The sequence below is a fragment of the Symphodus melops genome, assembly GCF_947650265.1.
Source record: "Symphodus melops genome assembly, chromosome: 19".
NCBI classification, from domain to species: Eukaryota; Metazoa; Chordata; class Actinopteri; order Labriformes; family Labridae; genus Symphodus; species Symphodus melops.
Genome location: NC_136709.1, coordinates 12,242,922 through 12,265,905, shown reverse-complemented (window position 1 = coordinate 12,265,905; position 22,984 = coordinate 12,242,922). Strand labels below are relative to the sequence as shown.

The window sequence follows — 22,984 nt, the reverse complement described above, 5'->3', positions numbered from 1 at the left end:
TAAGGAGGAATAAGGTAACTCCCATTACATTGAGGAACTAATAAGAAATGGCACAAACTCATAATCAAAGTAACAGAAGCTGACAGCTTACATACTGACTGTAGTGTCATGTTTGGCTCATGCCTAGAAACGCTGGGTCCTACACTTCCCAGTTGTTTGATACATTTTCTTTTAGGATGCAGTAGGATTAGATTATTTATCCAAATAAAACTCAATGAAGACACATAATACATCTAACAGACAAACAAATCTTTCAGTAAAAATGTAACCATGTGGGACAATTTGAAGAGACTATGTCACTCGAACTCAATAAAAATCCAAGAACAGCAAAGCAGGGTGTTGCTCTTCGGCTTAGATGGCCTACTCAAATAGCAGTAAAAGCTGACAAATAGTTAATGCTTTTGGACTTTTTGGAACATCAGTGTTAGTATTAAAATGATATTCAATCATTACATTTTTCAACCCATTCCACATTTGATTTTTCTTAAATAAGTTAAAGACATGTTTGGATTGAGCTATAATGGAAGTAGTTTGATCAATCAACATCCAAGTTAAGAAAAGAGAAGTTTTCAGTCAACATTTTTAAACAGGAAAAAGTAATTTATTTCAATATACATTGCATTTAAAACTATATAACAATATTTGTTTGTTGAATATTTCACACAGCTCTTATCATGGAAATGTCCATAATTTTTATTTTTTTTTACAAAATAAGACCAAGCTCTTAAACAATAAAAGGATATCCCGCCCTTTAATTACTACGTTTCCTTGTAATTTACATAAAAGGTATTTATAGCTTCATACATATTTTTGTTCTTTATAAAAGAAAAACACAAACCTTCTCAAAGTAAGTTATACGATATTTGAGGAAGTAGTGCTGATCAGACAAGAGTGAGTGACTCTGATTATGTTATGCCTGAGGAAACTGCTTTAGAGTCAGAGCAGAATGGACATAATGGGATATTTTAGGGCAACAATTTAAGATTAGCTACTTTTCACAGTTCAGATGTACAAACCGTTAATTTGTATTGAGCATGGAGGAAACATTGTATGCTGTAATTGCGGTAGAAGCAGATTAAACAGCAGAAGCCAGGAGCAAACTATCTGCTCCTGTACCATAAGATCCAAAGAAATAATTTAGTATTAACCCAAATGAAACATCTCCCAAAAGAAATAACCTTTTATCGCAAAAGGTTGTTTATAAAATGTGCAGTATCATTGCAGTTGATGTCATAATAGTGCACTCTCGTGTTTGTAAGAGCATTTATTGGGTATTAACCTTCTTGTAGACTGTAGACCAGCACCTCAAAAAGTCTCTGGTTCAGAACAAATCGTACAAAGAGGTCAACCAGGCCTTCAAGTCCTGACAGTTGGATGGTGTACATGAATATTGATCTGAACAATAATTAGGATAAACCACCAGTCTCATTCTGAATGAAATATCCTTGATCCGTCTCTTTTTTTGACGAGTGTATATTGAGCATTTTAACTCTGATCAGCCTTTTTTCTGATTATTTGTGTTCATGTAAACAAAGCTAGTGATGACTAAGGAATCCCTTTTATCTATCTCAGAGTGCAGCAGAGTCCCCAGAGAAAACTAAACATGCTGTTGTATCACTTTTAAAGCAAAAGGCACAGCCTGCTGCCGTCAAGATGTAAACGTGTTGGAACGCGTTAGACCCCATCTTGCAAAGTGATAAAGAATTACACATTCATTGCCAGTAAGGGCATTAAGAATTCTCGTTGTAAAAGCTGTCAGTTGTTAATTTTTGCTTTACCGGTACTGGTAGCCTGGTGATGATTGCTCTCCAGTTCCCATATATAGTAACTTTGTACTGGAGACACTGTAGTGTAGCTTTTACCAGATTTATCCTTATTTACATTGTTATCTTGACTGACATTCTTTAGTGTAATCTGAGTCCCGCAGGATCTCTGGCACAAAAGTAGGAAGCTCACTAAAGCAATGATTTTAAAAAATTGTCACATTTCCTTTCCATTACACCAAATGCAACGAATCAAACCAGGTAGCCAACTTTGATTTTGTGCAGCTAAATGGTACAGAGGACTGTTGCAAAGCCAGCTCAAAATCCACCACTGCCTGCTCATGCACTCTCACTTTTGTACCTCTACAGTCTGTCAGGCATTTGTGAATCATTTGTGTGTGTCGGCTTTGCGCTGAAAACAAACCCTTGTGTTTGCAGTGATGCACCGATCCCTGTGAATCAACAGGAACAAGGCGCCTCACAGGTGTGCGTCTCCTATCTCTGTTCCGTAATCTGTATGGTCTTAACCCCGAAGCCTTGCTGAGCTGTTACAATGAGCAGTCTGCTTTGTACACAGCCTTGGACATGTCTGTTGCATTTTCTATTCACTTTGTGCTTTCAGCGATCATCAGCGGTTAGATGCCAGCCTTGTCGCTGTAGAAGGGCGTGACATGAAACATGTAGCAGTGAGTGCAAACCCTGACAGGCTTCACCTGGCCATACCGGGGCAAAGGAGCCGAATGGGAGGAGCAGCGAGAGCAGAAGATCTGAAATAACAGTCATTTATCAGTTACTGTCCATATGATGAAAACACACATGTATGAGTCATTAGTTTGTCCTTTTACCTTTCCACAGCTTCTACAGTGATGCTTTCTGCGGATGACGGTAAAGGGAGCCTTGCAAGCAACGCAGGAGTTACAGGCTTCATCAGGGACCCAGTCCGGGGGGTCTACAGAGTTTCAACAAAATACAGTTACCACAAAGTAGGCCTGTCACTAAAAGTACATCTACTGCAGAGAAATATGGCAAACAGAATCAGGCTGACATTTCAACTAAACTCCGAGTGGGTTTGTTTGTGGATTTGCTGACCTTCAAACTGGCCTTCCCGGGCCTTTGCTGCCAATTCTGAAGAGGAAATGGTCTCCTGACAAAGAGCACAATCCTCAAGGACAGCACTACGCAGGACAGGACCTGCTGGACACCACAGAAGATGAAGAAGAAGAAGAAGAAGAAGAAGAAGAAGAAGAAAAGAAACAGTGTTTATGTCATAGATTGATGCTTTTTTTAATTAAGCATGATGCATACTTCACAAGCTGTATGGTTGACTTCTGAATTGTGTTGGAGTCATACAAATCCAACAACTGGATTGTAATCGCTAATTTGAATTGCTGAGATTGCAAAAACTGATATTTTCCCCCTTTGAGTTTAAGGTGAGATGAAACACGTTGTTGACACATCACTGACATTTGAACAACTTTTAAGTTGATATGATAAACAGCTGCTTCTTAACACATCCAGCAGGACTCACATTTCTGGTCACCTGATGAATTAAGGCCTGTTTATTCATTCTCTTTAAACCCCATTTTCAATCTTCTACCAACATTGTGGGGAAATTTCTGGCTGTTTCGATAATGTTCCACTACACATTGTTTCTCTGCAGTTTAGGGTTGATCAGCTGATGTACAAAGGACTTTTAGGTTGCTGTGGCTAAAAAAAAAGCACCGCCGAGAGAAGAGCCGAGTAAAGCTTCCGATTCTGCTGAACTTTCTCTTTATGTGATCCGTAGACAGCGTCCTTTTTCGTCGTTTAGTACAATTCAGTTTTTACGTGTTTAAGAACTAATATTAAACCTTTAAAAGCAATATAAAGTTTGAGATCAATATCTATCTAAAGTTTGGTTCAAAAAAATATTTCAGTCCCACCAACTCAGCACAGTTTCCATGTTTTTTCACACCTTTTTGTTTATCATTGTCTCCCTGCTCACACTTTGTTGCCATGACTTCAAACAGAGTCTTTAGGATGCTGCGAAGGTCGCTGGCATAGTTGGTCTGCAGCTGATCAGCAACACCTGCATCACAGAAGAACATGTAATGGATATCAGCGTAGGAGAGACGAAGACATCGAGGGGGAGCTGATAATAAAGTGAGAGTGTTCACCTGATATACAAACAAAGAGGCGGTGGATGAGGTCACTGCTGCTGTGGAAACGGGATCGGATCTTGTTCCTGGCAGCCATCTTGGCCTCTTGAAGGGCCAACTGAATCTCTTGATGGTCCTGGTCTTCAGATGTACCAGAACTGGGTGTCAGACTGCTTACAGGGCTGTAGGGAGGGGTAACAGAAACTTTTTATTATGTCCTCTTAAACAAAAATGCCAATCAGCTTGAATATCTGAAGCCAAATATTAAAGCAAGTCAAAAGGAAAACATTTCTTAGGACAGTACAAAATGTACATGGAAATCACTACTCTAACATGTCTGATCACATTTCACACAACACCAGGAGGCTAATCAATACTGTCACTTGAAGTCCTTTCGCGGAGCAGTGACTGACACTTCAGTCAATTGCTGACTGTGAACAAAGCCAGCATAAAGACTGGAAAATGAACAAAGCCATCATTTCATCGAACTAGTGAGGACGCTTTTGTCTTCATCAGAGCGAGGGAACGTAGTAAGACTCACAAACATATGAAACACACATTCATGATTAATGAGTTTACCTGGGAGTGTATGCACTGCTTGACAGACTACATGTGGTGACCGACACACTCTCACAGTCACTACCTGACACAGAGCTGAGGGGGGAACTCTGAAAACTAAAAACAACCAAATCATTTGTTTAAAGGCAAAAACAAATAAATGAAGGATAGAACAAACACAATTGTAAAAGAAACACAGAGAATGACGTAGTAAATTGATTTTAAAAAATATGTGAAAGAAAAAGATTGATTTAAATTAAATTAAATACAAAAATGAAAACATAGCATATATACCAAAAATAGGGTACCCTAATTAAATCTAAATTATTTAAAAATGACAGTGCACCTGGAGCTCCTCCTGCTGTCCTCTTTGGTTTCCCTCTTCCAGTCTCTAGTTCCCGGTCTGTCAGTCTCCGTATCTTTGTCCCTTTCTCGGCCTCCACTGGCCTGCTGCCTCTTCTCTGTCTCTAACTGCTGGTTGAGGGGGGAGGGTCCATCCCCTTTGCTAATGCCACAGTCCTGCGCATGGTGCCCCGGCACTTTAGGCTTCAACAGGCACTGCTCACAGAGCTGGGAGCTCGAATCATCTTCCAGTGTTTCTGCGGGAGAGCGGGTGGAAGGGGGAGTAAACTGGGCAAGCACTCCCTTACAATGAGGCTCGTGACCTCGCGGGGGAAGCCGGCAGGCGGAAGACTGGATGACAGTGCTGGGGGCTGCCATCTTACAGTGTTTGTCCAATCCCAGGGCAAGTCCTAACCCGAGTCCAGTGTTCTCATTGGTGATGGCGTCTTCGTGGCCGTCCTCGCAGCTCCCGCAGCAGACACATGAGTTGAGCAGGCAGTGGGTGGCCACCAGGGGGCCGCATGGCTCGATCTCAGAGGGAGCGGGCCGCGGCAGAAGCAGCTTGTCCACGGCCAGCTCTGACAAGCTTGGCGAGCGAGGGTTAAAGATGACCGTGGCCGACAGTTTCATCCCACCCATGCGGTGGGCAATAACCTCAGCTGTTTCAGATGCTGTCCCCTCCAAACCCATGTCCCATCCATTAGTGTAAGGCAGAGGTTCTGAGCCAGGAGCAGAGGTGCACAGAGGTCGCTTTGCATGAGGACAGTGTCTGTTGTGTCTTCGCGGTTGTGGGCATGGCTGCTCTGACTGGGCCTCCGAAAACCAGCTATTCCTGTTAGAGTCCAGCCGTGGACTTGGTTTACGCTGCACAGGACGAACCGCGGACTCTGCTGCTTTGGATGGAGAGGCGACGCAACTATACGCCTCTCTTGAGTTGCAGGTGATGTCTCCTGCTGCGTCAAGGTCCTCCATCAGGAAGACCCGGTCCTCCTCCTCTACGTAGATGCCTGTCCTTCCCCGGCTCACCAGGAGCCTTCGAGGTGAGGCCTCCGAACTGGAAGCCCCGCTGGAGTCTCCTCTGCCTGGTTGGTGTGCCGGGGACTGACCCTGGCTGGGAGGCGAAAGCAGGGTGGACATCTCGTCTCCCACGCGGTAAACCATCATGTTGAGCTGCTCCAGCTCCTCCTCATCGTACTGCATGGAGCAGGCCAACTCAGCTTCCTCTGCCTCCTCGCACAGCAGGCCCTGCTCCTGCTCTTCTTCCCCCCTCTCTGTCTCCACCTCCTCCCAGGCCTTTTCCACTTCCGTCGGCTCCTCCTCCTGGCTGGGACAGACAAACAGAGCCAGATGCTCCTGCTCCCCTCCGCTCTCCCCCTTAGAGGTGTCATTAGTGGGTTTGCAGGATGAGTGATTCTCTTGGACTGGAGCTTGTGAGCTGTTTGTGGCCAGTGCCTGGTCCGTGCACAACTCCCCATCCTGAGAGATACACAGATTCCTCTCCAGTGTGATCAACTCTTCCTCTGTCAGGGTCTGCAGCAGGTCTCTGTGAAAGCACCATCAGATAATTGAAACTTTTTAAGGAGGACAAAAATGAACGAACACGCTGAAAACACCATTTAGTTTTTGAATTATTTCCAGACTTTACCTGATTTTCTTCAACAAAGTGCGAAAAGGTCGGAAGAGCTCGGACATGTCCTCTGATTTTCGGTCAAGGTTGAGAGGTCCATCTGAATACACAACCAGCCCACTAACAAAATAACGTTACAATAATGTGAGAGGTGCAGGAGGGATTAGAAAACAAAGAGATGGGCAGACAAATGGAGAGGACAGGCAACACTTACCACACAATGGCTAGTCTGGGAATTGTAAACATCAGAGCGGGTTCATAGTCATCGATCAAGTCCTGTGTGAGGTAGCCCAGCTTCAGGGCCCTGAGACAGCAACACAGGGGAAAACGCAAGAAGAAGAAATGAAGCACTTTATCTTCACACAAGATTCAGATAGCAGTACATTTCGAATGAAGTCTGCAGTGCTGTGACGGATGTATTCTTCTGTGAACTCACCTCTCCACAGTCTCACAGAAGAGCACAATCACCTCCTGCTGTACATAATATTCTTTGGGAGACTTCACAGGCACCATGGCGGACACATAACTGGCCATGGCAAAAAAAAAAAGTAATAATGACAGCGTTTAATGTCTGAGAACAGAGCACACATTAAGAGGATGATGAATGGGATTTACTTTTATTGCAAAAAAGTTTCTGGTTCCTTTATTTACCTGAGCTCAAACTCCGCAAAAAGGCTGTCGAAATGTTGCAGTGCGTCCTTCATTCGGTCTGTGTACAAGTTGAGGTCTCTCAGGGCCTGGTCTCTGGTGATGTTACGAACCTCCTCTAAGCTGCGAGTGAGGTCCTTAGCCAGGGGCCTCATGGCTATACTCTCTATCTCCCTGTTCATGATGATAGAGCCGGCAGCCAAACACTGCACAGGAAGATATCAATAATAAATGAGCCGTCCTTCTGCAGAAGATTAATCTGAAATGTTTTTGTTTTTTTTATAAGTGGTATGATGATATAGATAAAGTGCACTTGTGTAGGACTTGTGCAAAGTTGTTTTCTCCTACAGAAACACTGAAGGGAATACTCTACCTCGGCCCCAAACCACAGCTGCCCTGCCAGGTTGTCATGACGAATCTCCTCGGGGAACTTAACGCTGAAGTCTCTGTTGGCCCGGTCGTCGGGGATACATTCATCCATGATCTGATTGATGATGTTCAACACAGTGTCCTGCAGATGAGCATAAGAGTGACACCAATCTAAATTGAAGAAACTACAAGAAGTCATAAGCATGAGTGAGAAAAGATCTGTTGAAAGAAAAAATCCTAGGTTGTTTATTTTAACCAACGTGCGTAAATAATCCCAGCTACACCTCTTTCAAGAGGGCCATTATACTGTAGCTTTTAAACACCATTGATTAGGTCATGAATGAAAACTATCTGACAACACATGGGACCATTACAGCTCACCCAGTTACATTCTCCTTCAATAAAAACACTAAACTGAAGTCCATAATTCCAGCAGTGAAAACGCAGTGTCACACTTGTACACAGCAAGAGCTAATCAAGAGCTTATGTGCCGCTGGCATGTACAACAGCCATAACAATGACTTACAATGAGCCTTTCACTCAACCGCAGCTGCACTGCACTGTAATCTTGTCAGGCACAGCACTGCGTCTTTCTCTGCCTGCCCCGAGGAGAAAGATTAAAAAGCTTTGAGAAGGAGAGCTTAACCACCGATTCCTTTATGGCTGCTTGCTGTGTGCAGATGTGTGCGAGTGTGTGTGTGTGTGTGTGTGTGTGTGTGTGTGTGTGTGTGTGTGTGTGTGTCCTGGACCTGTCTGGGAATAAAACCGACTGTCAGTGAGCCTCACCCAGCAGGGGACATCCATGATAACCTTCACTTCTATCCTTTTCAAATCATTTAAAAAGGTAGTGACTCTTGCGTGATACCTGAACCACCAGAGTCACAAAAGGCAGACTTGGCTCCCTTTTTTTTTTTTTTTAAGTTTATATTTGTCTCTTTTTAACCATCCATCTCCGGCTCTTCTTGTTCCTTCTGTTTCTTGTGTGTGCCTCAATCTTTGTCCATCTCAAAACACACATTTGCTTGCTCGCCTGTACCAGCAGGCCATGCTGTAAGAAAAGCCGTGCCAACATAAAATGAGCAGCATGCCAGAAACCCCCACAGAGGGCCGTGAATAAGAGCTGATATCTGCAGTGGCAGGTTTAAGTGCAAAATGTTGGCTTGAGTGCACTCGTCTTCTATTCTTGGGGCCTTGGGGCTGTGGGGTATCATGCTTCTTAATTCTCTCTCCAAAACCTCGAGGAGGTATGCGACTGAAAAGACTCCTCCATGGACATACAAGGGCTGAAAATGTACTGCTCAACATTTTCACTGCAACTTAGGGTGGTCAAATCAGAGACTAATTAAGAATACAGACACAAATAAGTCAGACAAAACTGCTGAAAAACCTCTGCTTTGAAACATTTGAGAGGAGTTTAAAAAAAAAATGTGTTTAAAGAAACCTCAGAGGTCAAACCAAAAAAATTGTAGCATGAGAACAATAAACAGAGAGAGAGAAAAAAAAAAGAAAAACAGGATGACAGATTGGTAGGAGGAAAGATTGAAGAGGAAAGATGCAGAACAGTCGGAGACCAAGTAATGGCCTTATTAAGAGCTCTTCCACCTGTGCTGAGGCGGTGGGGAGAGGCTTAGGCACGACGGGCCAGATGACGACCCCCCCCTAAGCCACCTCCACCTCTCCCAGCATGACTGAGTACGGCAGCCATCGGTCATGCACACCTACACATCCTGAGCTCCTCTCAGCCTCAGCATAAAGACCGTGAACAACAACCTGTATCACAACTTATAAAAAAACAAACCTTGTACACTCATCACGAAAAACTCAATTTGTTTGATTTATAGGTTGTTGCAAAAAGTCGGAAAAAAAAGAAAAAAGAAAAAGGAAGACCCATTCTGGACAAAGTATTGAAAAGCAGAGCCCATTTTCAGTCAGAGCTAAATGTTCTTTATGAAAGAAGACAGATTATCTATTTAACTAGCCCGCATCTGAGTCCCAACAAGGTCTCCTCTTATCAACAAAACTGATGCTGATAAAGAAAAAACAAAAAAGGCCAAACAATGTTAAGTAGGGCAGTAGTCATATAATAACATGTGTCTGGAATCAGGGTGATAAAGAAGGTGTTGTCTATTTTTAGTTTTCAGGCCAAACAAGGTCTTGTATGTATTCCTAGATCTTTGAAAAGAGTCTCCTACTGGATGAACATTAAGAAGGGATCACTGATCATTAAAAGTAAAAGGCAGAATGATAACAGCCAGCACGATCTATGGGAGCTGTAATCTTCATTTCACAATCGGGTTGTTTTTTTAGAGTCGCCTTTATAATCGCACTGCTTATTCACAGACGATGTAATTAAGCTGATCAAATGAAAGCTGCAGAAGGTCGCTGACTTTTTTCGGTTCTCCATGCTGACCTGACAAGAGCGGAACTGGTTGACCAGCAGGGTACATCTCTGAGGGTCCTTCCTGCCATCGAGGCCGTCCAGCTCGGTGGCCACCTGATTCAGCTCTTCATCAGCGTAGTAGAACTGGGCCAGGAGCTGAGGGTCCGTCCTCTGCACAAGAACACAAAGGAGGGCGTCATGCAGACAATGTTTTCATCAACATAAATCCATCATGAAAAACGAATACAATTCATTACTTGGATTGCAAAGACTATTCCTCCTGTTTAAGTTTGGACAGGACTCGTAATGCGAGTTTTTTTTTTCTTATTCTTCGATCTTGTGCATAAACACAACTCACATTATTTCTGAGACACTAAGTCCTGGGAAAAATGGCACAACGTGATGAATGACAACTTACATTTTTGTTTTGTTTGTTTGTTTTTTGAGTGCAAAAGTTTGACCCTTTTGTAATGCTACAAGTGACTTTTAAGAGAATCGACAAAGGAAATAGTTATTTCATCTCCAGCGACTCACAAACACTTTATTAAGACTGAAAGAGAGGCATACTTTGTGGACTTTTAAATTTGTGGGAGATTACTGGCAAGTTCTGATCCCAATAACTAGTAGAAAACAAAAAGACTCAAATATTCAATACATCCGCTGATATAACAGTCGATGAATTCTTAGCCTAACGATCAGTGTTGTCATAAATAATCCCAAACCAGTTGGATTTACAGTACATGTCACAATTCACAAAACCTGTAGAGGAAATCACTGAATATCAAAGCAAATAGGATGCTACTCAGCTCAAACAGAGAGAAGTCAGGATAACTTTGAAGCCTGAAGAGAGCACGCTGTGTTTGGCTGTTATCAGGGGATCACTGAGACAGAAACGCTTTTTATACTGTACCAGTTATGAACAAGATTTTAAACCCTCCGCGTAATCCCGTAATGACTAAAATATTTATGTCATGCACAGAGTAAACAGCAACAATGCAGAGTGAGGAATATCAGTAGTAATCTGCTTTATTTGAGCCGTTTGGATGTGCTCTCGTTGTTGAGTCTGTGTCCATTTATCGCAGTAGTGAGTAAAGTAAGATGAACACTGTTCATATAGTGGCATGCATTTTAACAGTGGGCCAGTTTGCACATAAATCACATACTATGATCAGCTGTTACGTGATCACTGCTACGACAGCTCTTACAGATAACAGGCCAATTTCCAGATTTGGTCCTCATCGCGACTTGAAATCGGTGTCCTTCCGTTTCCCAACCCAAATCCCGACAAAGTGAGCTCCTGCCGCCCCAGGTGGAGTCTTAAATCAGTTTAGTTACACACTTTTTATCGTACGTACCAAGCAGACAACCAGCTAATGTAGGGGTTGTGAAATATAATCTCATGCAAAGAAGACTATGAGCTGGTGTTTAAACTGATTTATAGGGAGGGATGCAAAATGAAAAAAGGTAAATAGAACATTGTTTAAGCCAATTTAACAACAGACTGCACTCCGCTTTGCCAAGTGTGGAGTTGACGAGGCATAAATAATACAAACTGGCATCCATAAATTAATGACATCTGTTAGGTTTTTACCTTTTACTTTGTTTCCAGATGACATAAATATGTTTTAAAGCATTTAAAGACAATAACAGATACTATAGTGTGCACGATGGCCATACACTGAAATTTGCAAATAAACCAAATATGAATGAATGAAAAGTGTCAACATGTGTGTGTGTGTGTGTGTGTGTGTGTGTGTGTGTCTACAGCGCCTCATCACAGGTCAGAGAGGAGTCACTGATACAGCTATAATGTAAACATACTAACTGATTTGTATCACTTATGTGAAAAATCTAATTCAAGAAGGAGTTTCACAGGATAATCAAGATGCTAATTTCTTAATCATCCTCCGGGACAAAGAAACACACACACACACACACACACACACGCACACACACACACACACACACACACACACACACACACACACACACACACACACACACACACACACACACACACACACACACACACACACACACACACACACACACACACACACACACACACACACACACACACACACACACACACACACACACACACACACACACACACACACACACACACACACACCCTGGGGTGGGCTCACATTGATCGAAAGGTTAACGGTTGGAAAAAATGCAGAGCACATGCAGACATGGATCAACACACACCACATGGACTCGTTGACAGTACAGGAGCTGAAGAGGACAGCGTGACTGTGCAGGCTGGAGGAAGATAGAGCTCGCTCGTAAACAGACTTGTTTGCCTGCCATGACTGTCTAGAAATGTTCTTCATGAAATCAAACTGCCATTTCCCTCTCACAGGACCCTTTTCTCTTAACTTTGAGGTGCTTCCTGTTGCGTGATGTACCCCCCCCCCCCCCCCCCCCCCATGGGCCCAAGCTTCTCTCTCTGAATATTATACATGGTGCTGTTCCCTCGCCATTTCTCATTAAAAATGGAACAAACAGCAAGGAGGAAACAGAGATATAACCTATAACTTAGAGCGAGGGTACAATGTTTCTGTAAGGAGGGAAAGACTTTGTATGTCCTAAAGCTCATTTAAAAGAGAGCTTAACAAGTAATCCTAACAACATGGGAGGTTTATAATTTATTAAAAAAAATATACCTCTGTTTTACGCAGTTGAAAGAAAGATAACACCTGTTATAGTATTTAAATATGCAGTTCACTACGTTGTTAGTTTTTTTGTGTGGCTGTTGCAAATCAGAGCGACATCGCGCTCAGTTTGCAGCCCGCGATTTAAGCAGATTGGCAGTTCAGTCGAATGAACAGCTGCCAACTTCACACCAAGTTTGTCGCACAGAGAGAAAATCTGTAACATTCACACATTTAGTTCTTCCTGAATTCCAAAGGCTTTGCCCTTTGTTTACACTTTCTTAACAAGGTTGCACATGCTACATGTAAAAATAATCTGTGGTTAGACACCCACAGTATTAAAGCACACAATAGGCAGAGGGAACACTGTAAATAGTGTTATTCATCATTACATTGTTGTCAAAATAATGGCAAAAAAAATTGGAGTGGGCTTCGCAGAGTGCGTAGGCTAACGAGAAGAGAGCACAAAGGAAATCTTCATTGATCATAAGGAGGCAAAAAAACCTTCGACTAATCCAAACATCATCTCTGAACAGTGACAAAGGCAATAATATCAGCAGCCAGGGAACTTTACACAACTGCCTAACAATGACTGAGTCTATGTGACAAATGTCACGATGACCAAATGGAAACAGGAGTGGGCCACAGAGGAAGAGCTTTTTCTCAGCCCACAGTGGTGGCATTCTTTTTTTTTTTTTTTTTTTGAGGCATATAGACATGGCAATGCTGACAGAGGAAGACAAGGAGTGTTTGAGACAGACGCCCTCCTTAACCTCCTCCTGCTGCATTCCTCACACAGGAGGCAACATTCCTTCAGCATTGCATCATGGGAGAAAAAGTCAAAGACAGGCTGATAGACTTTTCTGAGAGGCAACAATGCTTTGGCTAATTGCATTCTGTGCGCCACGCGGAACTAATCGATCAAATATTTCAAAAGGTATAAGAAAGAAAAGACATGTAGTCAATCTAAATGATACCAATACAACTTCATCATGAGACAAACATTTATTCATGTAGGTTTATGTAAGTCAGAAATATGCCCGTTTACAATGTGGAGTGCTTTTGATTGGATAGCATTAAAGACTCCACAGAGAAACACAATAGAACGTCTGTACGTGCAAAACTTACTCTCCAACAGCTGGTGCTGCCAAATCCTGGATTACTGCAAAAGTCAAAGTAGTAATTGTACTTACAATTAATTAACATCTCCTCTAAATTCTGCACAGTTAGGGCCTTTGATTAATTGCAGAAGACAGAACAAGTGCTAAACTACAGACAAATCTAGACTTAAAGCCTTGGACAGTCATCTGCATCTCGTCATATGGACTATGAGTCAGTGATTAGGATGTTAGAATGTGAAAACAAAAAGGCAGGCTGTCTGTTGAAACAAGAGTCTCTTTTTAGATGCTTACATAACAAAGAGTACCAGACTTGACTTTATATGTATAAAGTAAATTGTTAAAAAAAAAAAACATGAGGTCTTTTACTATTAAATACATTTTTTTCACTACTTTATACACAATACATGTAAGATGAGAGATGATGAAAAAGAATGTCTTATAAAGTATAAAAAAACGAAGAAGCAGAAATCATTTGAAGGGTAAAAACAAATGTTTGTACAAGAGTTGAGTGTGTAATCATCTGGGGATCTGACTCCTGAACTTGCAGAATGCGTCATCACCACCAATGACAGCTCTACCTTGTCTAAGTGAGGAAATGATTCAGCAGATTCTCCTTTTGTCCCCTGTGGCGTGCCTCTCTCCTGCTGTCAGTTGTCCTGGGCGCCCTCTCTTTAAAACTGACTCAAAAAAACTCTTCTCCACTGCGGTCACAAAGCCCTCATCTGAGACGATTAGGTTCCCACAAACTCATCCAGAGTGACAATTACTGTTAAGGCCCCTCCAATCTCATCATTTCACAATGACTGTGAAATTTCTGTCGCTGTTGTTTAACATGAAATCAATAACAGGCGCTGAGCGAGTGACTCTTCTTGAAACGTGTCAGTGAGAGAAGCTGCCCGCCGTACGCTCCGCGTCGTCTCAGAATGCGTTCTCCTTGAGCCACTGTGCAGATGACGGAGAGGCTGATGCGTATGAGCATCCATCGCATCGGTGCGTGCAGACTGAGCCCACTTAGGGGACTTATCAGAAACCTTGCCTCGGCCCTCCATACTCGACACCAGGCTCAATTCTCTGCCTTCTGGCCTCCATCCAAGGATCAGAGGCGAATATCGTAGGGGGGGAAACCAGTTCACTCTGCTTCATCCAGTCAGTTGGCAGACTGGCTAAGAGCAGCCGGATACAGTTCATCGCCTTATTTATTATTCAGGGCTCAGCATAAAAGCCCAGGCAGGGGCCAGCAAATCATTCTGATAACAAACTAGGAAACTTTCTCAGCCATGATTTATATTCAGTTACAATATAAAGTAATAACATTGTAAACATCCTCAAGTCGGCTCACTTGTGTCGAGTCACACCGTTATGTTCAGCTTACATCAGGGATGTCTTTCCTCACTTTTCTGTCGTTTTCTGCAGCTGCTGAGTTATTGATTCAAAAAATAATAATAATAACCTGTCTCCAACAAACGTACAATCAAACTGATGACACTGATCACAGACGGCTGATTAATACTCCCTGCGTTAACCATCTGGACACTGGATCAACAAGCGGCAAACAGACTCAACTCAATCTATTCAGAGTGGTCTGCACATCTGGACCGATGTTATTATCTGTGCGCCTCTCTCCAGTCAGAAGCCAACCCTAATCTGGCTTTTTTTTTTTTTTTTTTTTGGACCGAGCTATGACCTGTGCGTGTACCGGCACATTATCAAGGCTGACAGGTCAAGGTAAGGTGGAGGGGCTCGTACGCCACGCTGATCCCTGCCTGGATCCCCTGTTGTCAACATGTCGAGGGGCACCTCACTCTTCAGAGTCAGAAGGAAAGTTCTTATGCAAGAAGTAATCTGCTTATACAACCCGGAACAGGCTGACAAATTGTGGTGAAAGAAGGGAAAATAAATTTTAGACTGACGGAGTCAACAACTTTTTATGGAGTGGGCAAATCCTGTTGGAAATGCACACCCTGTATACGATGACATCAGCATCAGAAACATCCTGGCATGTTGTAAATCAAAGAATGTCTGATACCAATAATACTGGAAACTTAGAAATCTTAATGATCATATTTTGGCAAATTTCTAAATAAGATGACAACACGAGGTTATATTTTCTAATCCACTCAGGCATATTAATCCATCCATTATATTTGCTAATGTATTAAGTCACAAGTAAAAATATCTTTGCGTGTCATCTTGTTGCAATTCTTCAATCTGTCAGGATTTCTCCTCGTTCCGAAGCCTTGTATCCAGTAAAAAGGAACAAAAGGAACTCCAGCTCCTAAAGAACAGCATCCTCTCATTTATCTCTTGCCAACTGTAACTGAGGCCAAAATCTAATCCCAAAAATACCAGCCCACTGTTCTCCTCTTTCCCTTCATCCTCCCCTGCTGAGGAGACAGAGCAAGGAGCAGGCCTGTTGTTGTTTTTTTTTATGGGCTCATAATACAGATAAACAACGGGCACCTTGAGTGACTGCTTTATGTTTATCATCAGTGCCGATGAAAAGAGGAATTGAAGAAGCTCTTGATCAGAAAGTGTAAAAATGATTACAGGTCAGAACAGAAGTCAGGTGGGGAGGATCAGTGCAGCCTCTTAGTCGATATCAGGACTCACTGATTCTCTGTGTTACCTTTAAATCTCGCTCGGCTTCCAAAACAGCTTCTCCTCAATCACTGCCCTCCGACACCGGGCCCTGATTCCTCTTACCTGCAATGAATTTAAAACGGCCCTCTATCGCCCGGCATGTCTCGATCTGCACTACAGTCAGCTCTTTAAATCACTGCAACTGACACCAAATCAATGACCGCACGGCTGGTGGGTAAGCAGAACGGGACATCCACAAAGAAGTCCAGAAACTGGGGCTAAATATGAAGCTATACCCTGGCCGCTGCTCAGCAGTTTTACGCTTCGCTCTTCCATCAACTTCCTGCCAACTGCGAAGCAGCAAGTCTGCAAAGACCCTAATTGCCTTGACTGCTCTCGGTTCTTCAGTTTGCATGTTGGCAGTATCCTCAAACAAACCAGGGGGAGACTGGTAAATGAAAGTCGAGGGGGTCGAACAAGGTGCTGAGAAATATCACAACTAGCCTATCAGACAAGTCCGCCATGAACAGCAGAAGAAGAATCATTACGGAGGAAGTCAGCCAGCCTGATTCACCACTTATTGAGAATTATGACAAAATCATTGAGAGTTCAGCCTTTTGACCTTTTAGTCAGGAATCAAAGAGAGAACTGTTTCTCATTACGTCCCTGTCCATGGGCCAGCTGTTTATCACTTCAGTCGTAGATTAAACCGCTATCAATTTAAAGGTTATTTAATGCAGATGATTATTTTCTACTAATTGTTTCTTAAGTGTTTTTGGAAGATTATTAAAAAAAAATAAAAAATTTAAAACTTCTCAAAGTATTAATTAAAACGTGTTAGTCATTTTTCTGGTAGATGAAACAATTATCAAAATAATTACAGGTTACTTTTCTGCTAAAAGACTTCATTGAATCTGTCATCTATTGGTGCTTTGGAAGTTAAAGAACAACCTGCCTTGTAAATCTAAAATGACACATTTTTAGCGATTACTACTTATTTTAAAATAAATAAGTGTTTCTTTGTCCGAACCATCACGTAAACTCGTCACGTTTACTTTTTTAAGTAAAGACAAACCTCTCTCTCTCCAAGTCTTCTGTGGTGGGATATTAGCCCCAGGATGATAACAGATCAGACATCAAACTATCCATAAGAAGGCCTAACAACACAGGCTTCTCTTACGTGAAGAGATTATTAGATTATTAGAGATGTCACCATTCACTCAACTCACGATACGATTCTCCGATGATTTATTTTGAGAGAATCGGGAGGTGATTGGAGCCTGTCGAGTGTGGTGTTGTGGTGTCGATGACACGCTGCATCGTGTTGTGTTCTTGAGAATTATTGTGTTATTTGTGAAGTTCTCCGTCTCATTACAGTACTTGCACAAAGTTTTTGTCTCGTCCGTTATCTTCTAATTTCTTTCATTTTCTGTCTTGGGAAGCAGGAATTCTTCGACTGCCATGATAACGCCTGCTGACACGATTTTACTGCAAGTCATTTTTCAGAGTAACAATTCAAACCTTGACACCTTTGAATCGATTTTTAACTGCCTCACGATTCATCTTTACATCCTTACATATAATAATAAAAATAATAATAATAATAATAAAGAAGTTCTTAACGCTTAGAGAAAACAAAACTTCCACTTGAATTTTAAAGAGTAGCACTTTATCATATATATACACATACATAATGTTCTTTTTTGAAAGCAGATAAATCATTAAGAAAACCTTGTACTGTAAACTGTAGTCATGTTATTTATGCCAAAGTCAGATTTGGTATTTTGCTTCGTTTTAAACATAATGCTACATAACAAACTGGGAGCCTCTCTTTGTTGGGATATGTTACGTTTAAAAGATCATTTCTCAACAATCTGTGAACTCTCAAATGTTTGATGACCTTATCAGAGCTTTCAGACTTTAACATCACAGATGTTCTTACAATTGCAAACAACCTACACAGTGAAGTCTGTCTGTCTGACATTTCAACAAGGAGGAGAGCCAGAAAGTATCAGCTACCGTACGACTCACTGAACTGTCCAGAGAGGAGAGGAGAGGGGGGGGGATGAGAGGCAAATTAGAAACATCCTGTAGATGGAGGTGAGTGCACCCGGACCTGGTGCGAGCTGTGAGCCCGTCAAACTGACAGATGAGGTGGTGTGACGCTGAAGGTCAGCTCCTGAAACGCCTGATGGAGTAAACAACCAGGAAAGGGGCGGGCGGGGGGGGCCAGGCTACAGAGGAAGTGTGGAAGTTTAGCTTCCTGACACCTCGCGCCATCACGTAGTAAGTTCAGCGCTGATAAATAAGAGGCAAGGAGACACTGAGGCCACGTTGGCTGCTTGGAACTGAGCTGGATCTCGTCTTTGTTTTGGACAGCCAGGATGCGCGATGACGCTGATTTTTAATAACCCTCACCCTGATTCTTTTCTTTGCTTCTCAGCTTTTGTAAAAAAAAAAAAAGTTTCCCTGCAGCGGGTACATCACTACACACCTACAAAATACCTTCAACGAGGAGGGAGATCTTGTTTGTAGAGAATTAAAAAGGTGCACGACTCACATAAAAACAGCTGAACTGATTTGAAGGCCGAGAAGGAACCGTCTCTTTACACATGAATATACCTTTTGACAAGCCTCTCTCACCGAAGAAGACAGGGACGATCTATTCTTACACATGCATCTCTTCTCCTTCCACAAGTTGGCACTTTGACGACAGAGTCGCACGGGACAGACGGGCACACAACGTCCTGTACGGAGCTGCACACCACCCTCAAAGAAGCTGCTGGGAAGGGATTGTGTAGCAGGGGCGAAAAGAAAGTCCTCCTCAGTGGGGACTTCTCTAGGTAGTTAAAGAGGAGCTCTGGAAATATCAATAGCTCCGCTTCAGTCAAGGGAACATGCTGATTCGATGCTTTCCCGTCTCCAGAAGAACATAGTTCAATAATAAACGACCTAATGTTGATGCAGAATGACAACGCAGTGCGGGGGACAACTCGAAATGCCAGAATATGCAGGTTGGAAACAGATTTTGATTACCACAGAAATGTCTTCACTCTGCAAAAGAGACAAACTACTTGCTCGCAAAGCTGCTGATCAGTAGAAGGAGCGTAAAGGGATCGCCCTCCTTCCATTACTGTTGTCTTTAAAACTGATTGGCATAATTAACCGAGGCTTTTTTAGCACTTTTCCCTTCTCTCCTTCCAGGCAGAACACGTCATTTTAACCAGCAGACTTATGTGTTATTCAGCTAATTCCTGCCATGGCTGTGATTTGGCAGAAAAGGCAGTGATGTCAGAGCTCAGTACTTCAGAATCAGAGGTCATTCATGTGTGTGACAATGCTCTGGTGAACCCCAACACTTAAGCCTAACCCCCCGACAATGGACCGCCAAACTGCTGTGACAGCAAACATGGTCAAACAGAGAAGAGGAGTGACGCAGGTGTGCGAGTGTGGTCGAAGGCAGGTTGATAATCTATAATCACAGGCTTCACATTTCATCCCAAACTAACATTGCTGTCGCAAGAACTCCAATTATTTGACAATGGGAATTATGTGTCTACAAAACCTTGGAGCAAAGCAGAACTGTTGATTTTGTAGGCCAAGGAACACACTCACCGCTTGTATGCCAATATACAAAAGGATCAACATGTATTAGAAACACTTAGCCTGTTGACTTTGGACTCCAGTAGGTACAATGAAGAACACTTTCAACTCTCAGACATTTTTTTTTAAAAACCTTTAGATTTTTTGACAAACAGTTTGAGGAATTAATTTTCTGTTTTTTAATTGTCAGAATTTTCCTTTTAATGTTATATTGAACAAACTCTTTACACTCATCATCCAGAGGAGGCTGCCTTACAGTACAGTGTTTTGTTTTTTATGTTTTTTCTTATCGATAGGAAACTTTCCATAAGAGCATGCAGTGTGAGTAATTAGGACAAGGTTATGAGTGCATAGCTGCTATAAACCCATGTTAAATATTACAACATCTAAAGCTCATAATTCTCAAGAAACAGATCAGCAGATCTCTGCAGCTGTGTGTGGGAAAAGTTGTTGCTTTAGGAGCAGTGGGTTTAAAATGTCACCCTTCAAAAACTTATTGTATGAAGAATCCCCATCCAGGAGAAATGTTCACATACTGATCCAGAAAGTGCTGCAGTCTGCATTTATTAAGCTGTTCATTTAACAAAACCACCAATCCCTCTGCTGTGTCAGGTGTGTTTCCACACTCTGGAGTTTTCTTTAAAGCATCGCAGCACATCCATTAGCTCACCTCAGTAGTGACTATAAATTGTGTCCAACATTTCATTTAGTTTGAGATAATGTGTACAAAATAAATCAAAGCCATCCAAGTGCTACAGAGCTGAGAGGACTAGAAATTGTATTATACACTAACTGACTTGACTGGTTGCCAACTATTGATGGAAACAAATGTGTTTTTTTTAAAGCTTAAATGCCAAATATCTACCGTTGCTCCTACTTCGTACTTCTTGAGGTTTTGCTTATTTTTCTCTCACGAGATGATAAATAATAAAGGATTTTTATAGATTGAATAATTAAGCAGTTAATTAAAAGTGTGAGTGGTTAGCTGATTGATAGAATGATTGATTGATAAATGAACCAACAACATAACACAAAACGACCCTTTAATTACTTAAAAAAAACTATTTTATTTTCCACGTTTCTTTTTTTATTGTAACCATGCCATTATAACTAGGCCTTTTATTGCTTTACTCACCTTTTTTTATCACCTTAATGTTGTTAATAAAAATAATAATAATTCTTGACAATAACGCCAAAAAGAAAGCCTTCATCAGACCCTGACATCAATGTCACTGTCAGCTGAAGGCAGCTCCAAGTTAATCAGTACATTTACATGAACTTTGCCCGACAGTAACGTTGTTAACCCTGACAATGAAAAGCATCATCAACAACAACAACAACAACAACAAAGGGGATATGCTGCTCGGTGAACACTGTGAAACATCAGGGACACGGGCTAACGTTAGCACATGTAAGTGTGAAGTATTCATGGTAGCTAGCTAGATATTTAAAGCTGTGCTGTTATAAATGACTGAATGTGGGGCTGAGCCTGTGGGTTTAGAACAACTTACCTTGGGCTTGTACAGCCACTTTCGAAAGCGGTTCATCGTTTCCTCGCCACCTTCCTTTGTCACCTATCCCTCCTCTCCTCTCCTTGTACCTGTGTGTCTGACAGTATCAGCGGCTGGCTGCTAAGCTAGCTGACGCTGTTTGAGTCCAAAACGGGAAAAATGTACAAAAACACAAATCAAGTTGTCATGAAACGTTACAACGCGGCGGTGAAGGCGTATGAGGGAGAGAATCGGAAACAACGACGTATTTCCATCTTCACTGAATCCTGAGTTTTGCTGTCCGTCTCTTTCCAGGTCCCACCGACACAGACTCTGCTCTCTGCCCCTCTAACGTTACTTGACGACAGTCACGTTGACAACATTCACCTCCCACTTTCCCAGGAAATGATGCCTTCAAGGGCCACTCCCAAATACTGTTCTCCTGAATTTCATACTGGGTTTACGAAGAAGACCGCAGACCATACAGGCGTGTCAGTCGATAGCGAGATGGGGGTTTTATATCATTTTCAAAAAAATATACATTTTAAAATAATTTATATTCCCCTCTCAGAGTGAAGAATCAAGATTATCCTGATGTGAAAATGAAAAGCATTGTCTACTGGACCACGAAAAAGTATCCTGCTCTATTGAGATTATATTACAACGACTGAGATGACATAGCCTACTTACTTTATATGTATAAAATTATTATTATTATATATATTTTGTTCCAGTTAATCACGCCGCTTTTGGTAAATCACAGGCTTTAAAATATCTAACTTTTAATTGTTTATCCCATTAGCTGAGGAATATGAAAACATTTTTTTTGTTGTTATTGGAAATCCTCTCATCTCAGTTCTTTACTTTACACCTTTTAGATCAGGCCATACAAACACTAAGAAAAAACATGCACGTTTAGTGCAAGGGGACTTTATTTAAAGTTACTCAGAGAAACTGCAACAGAAATGTCAAGTAATTGTGATCTCTTTTTTTTTCAAATAATTTGAATTTTATTTTTCAAATAAATTCCTTCATATGATCCTTCATATGATTCCCACAGTTTATTCTGACAGTTTTAGGACTTAATATTGTGATACTAAAAATGGTTGGTTTGCTCAAAATAACATCCAAAACTAACATGAGTGACAGCACAGCATCTTTGTTGACATGCCAATAATATCTGCTTGTGTGCACTACATATGGCAAGTGATCTTAAAATGCGTTGTGTGAGATAAAATAAAGTTGTATGTTATTTGTTCAGTATAGCTGCTCAGCTTTACCCCACAAAGGCCTACCCCTCAAACCCCCACATAGGCTAGGCTACCCCTCAAAACCCTGATAAGAATGAACTAAATTCCCATTTAATTATTTTAAGGATTACTTTCGTTGTTTCTACATAATGCATTTATCTTCCTGCTGCATTATGCATGAAGACCTTTTAACACAACGTTTACAATAGTACGTGAAGGCAGCGCAAGGCTCGCACAAACGTCACAATATGCGACGTCATAATTTTGTTATGGCAGACAACAAAGGATCCGGGTGTCACTCTGTCAATCTGCATATGATTGATTTAAACCGCAAATGTGTTATACGTTGAACACAGCACAACCAATATTAACATAAACCTGTCATCAAATCAAATTTCTATTGATATTTCCTGTTTTTTTTACGTGCAGCTCATCAAAATTAGAAACCCGAGCTT

At 41.8% G+C, this 22,984-nt stretch overlaps 1 protein-coding gene across 3 annotated transcripts; it reads right to left on the bottom strand.

Annotated features, from left to right (window-relative positions):
* Nucleotides 1–579: 579 nt before the first annotated feature.
* Nucleotides 580–21,669, bottom strand: zfyve28 (zinc finger, FYVE domain containing 28). Of its 3 annotated transcripts, none has more exons than XM_079370132.1 (14): nucleotides 21,301–21,668; nucleotides 9,856–9,996; nucleotides 7,450–7,587; nucleotides 7,080–7,282; nucleotides 6,865–6,954; nucleotides 6,643–6,732; nucleotides 6,447–6,548; nucleotides 4,806–6,344; nucleotides 4,481–4,576; nucleotides 3,920–4,083; nucleotides 3,718–3,831; nucleotides 2,853–2,957; nucleotides 2,609–2,712; nucleotides 580–2,530 (listed from the first exon to the last, which is right to left on the bottom strand). In XM_079370132.1, the coding sequence occupies exons 1-14, from the start codon at nucleotides 21,334–21,336 to the stop codon at nucleotides 2,399–2,401; spliced, it is 3,054 nt and encodes a 1,017-aa protein (XP_079226258.1). In that variant the 5' UTR covers nucleotides 21,337–21,668; the 3' UTR covers nucleotides 580–2,398. The 3 variants fall into 3 exon arrangements, with proteins under 3 accessions (XP_079226258.1, XP_079226259.1, XP_079226260.1); XM_079370133.1 differs by having other exon boundaries at nucleotides 2,853–2,954; XM_079370134.1 differs by lacking the exon at nucleotides 4,481–4,576 and having other exon boundaries at nucleotides 21,301–21,669.
* Nucleotides 21,670–22,984: the final 1,315 nt, after the last annotated feature.

Coding starts and splice junctions, on each gene's coding strand:
- zfyve28 (XM_079370132.1), bottom strand. CDS start 21,336: ATGAACCGCTTTCGAAAGTGGCTGTACAAGCCCAAG. Junction 6,955..7,079: donor TTTGCGGAGTTTGAGCTCAG/GTAAATAAAGGA, acceptor TGCCATGGCCAG/TTATGTGTCCGCCATGGTGC. Junction 6,733..6,864: donor TTCTGTGAGACTGTGGAGAG/GTGAGTTCACAG, acceptor TTGCTGTCTCAG/GGCCCTGAAGCTGGGCTACC.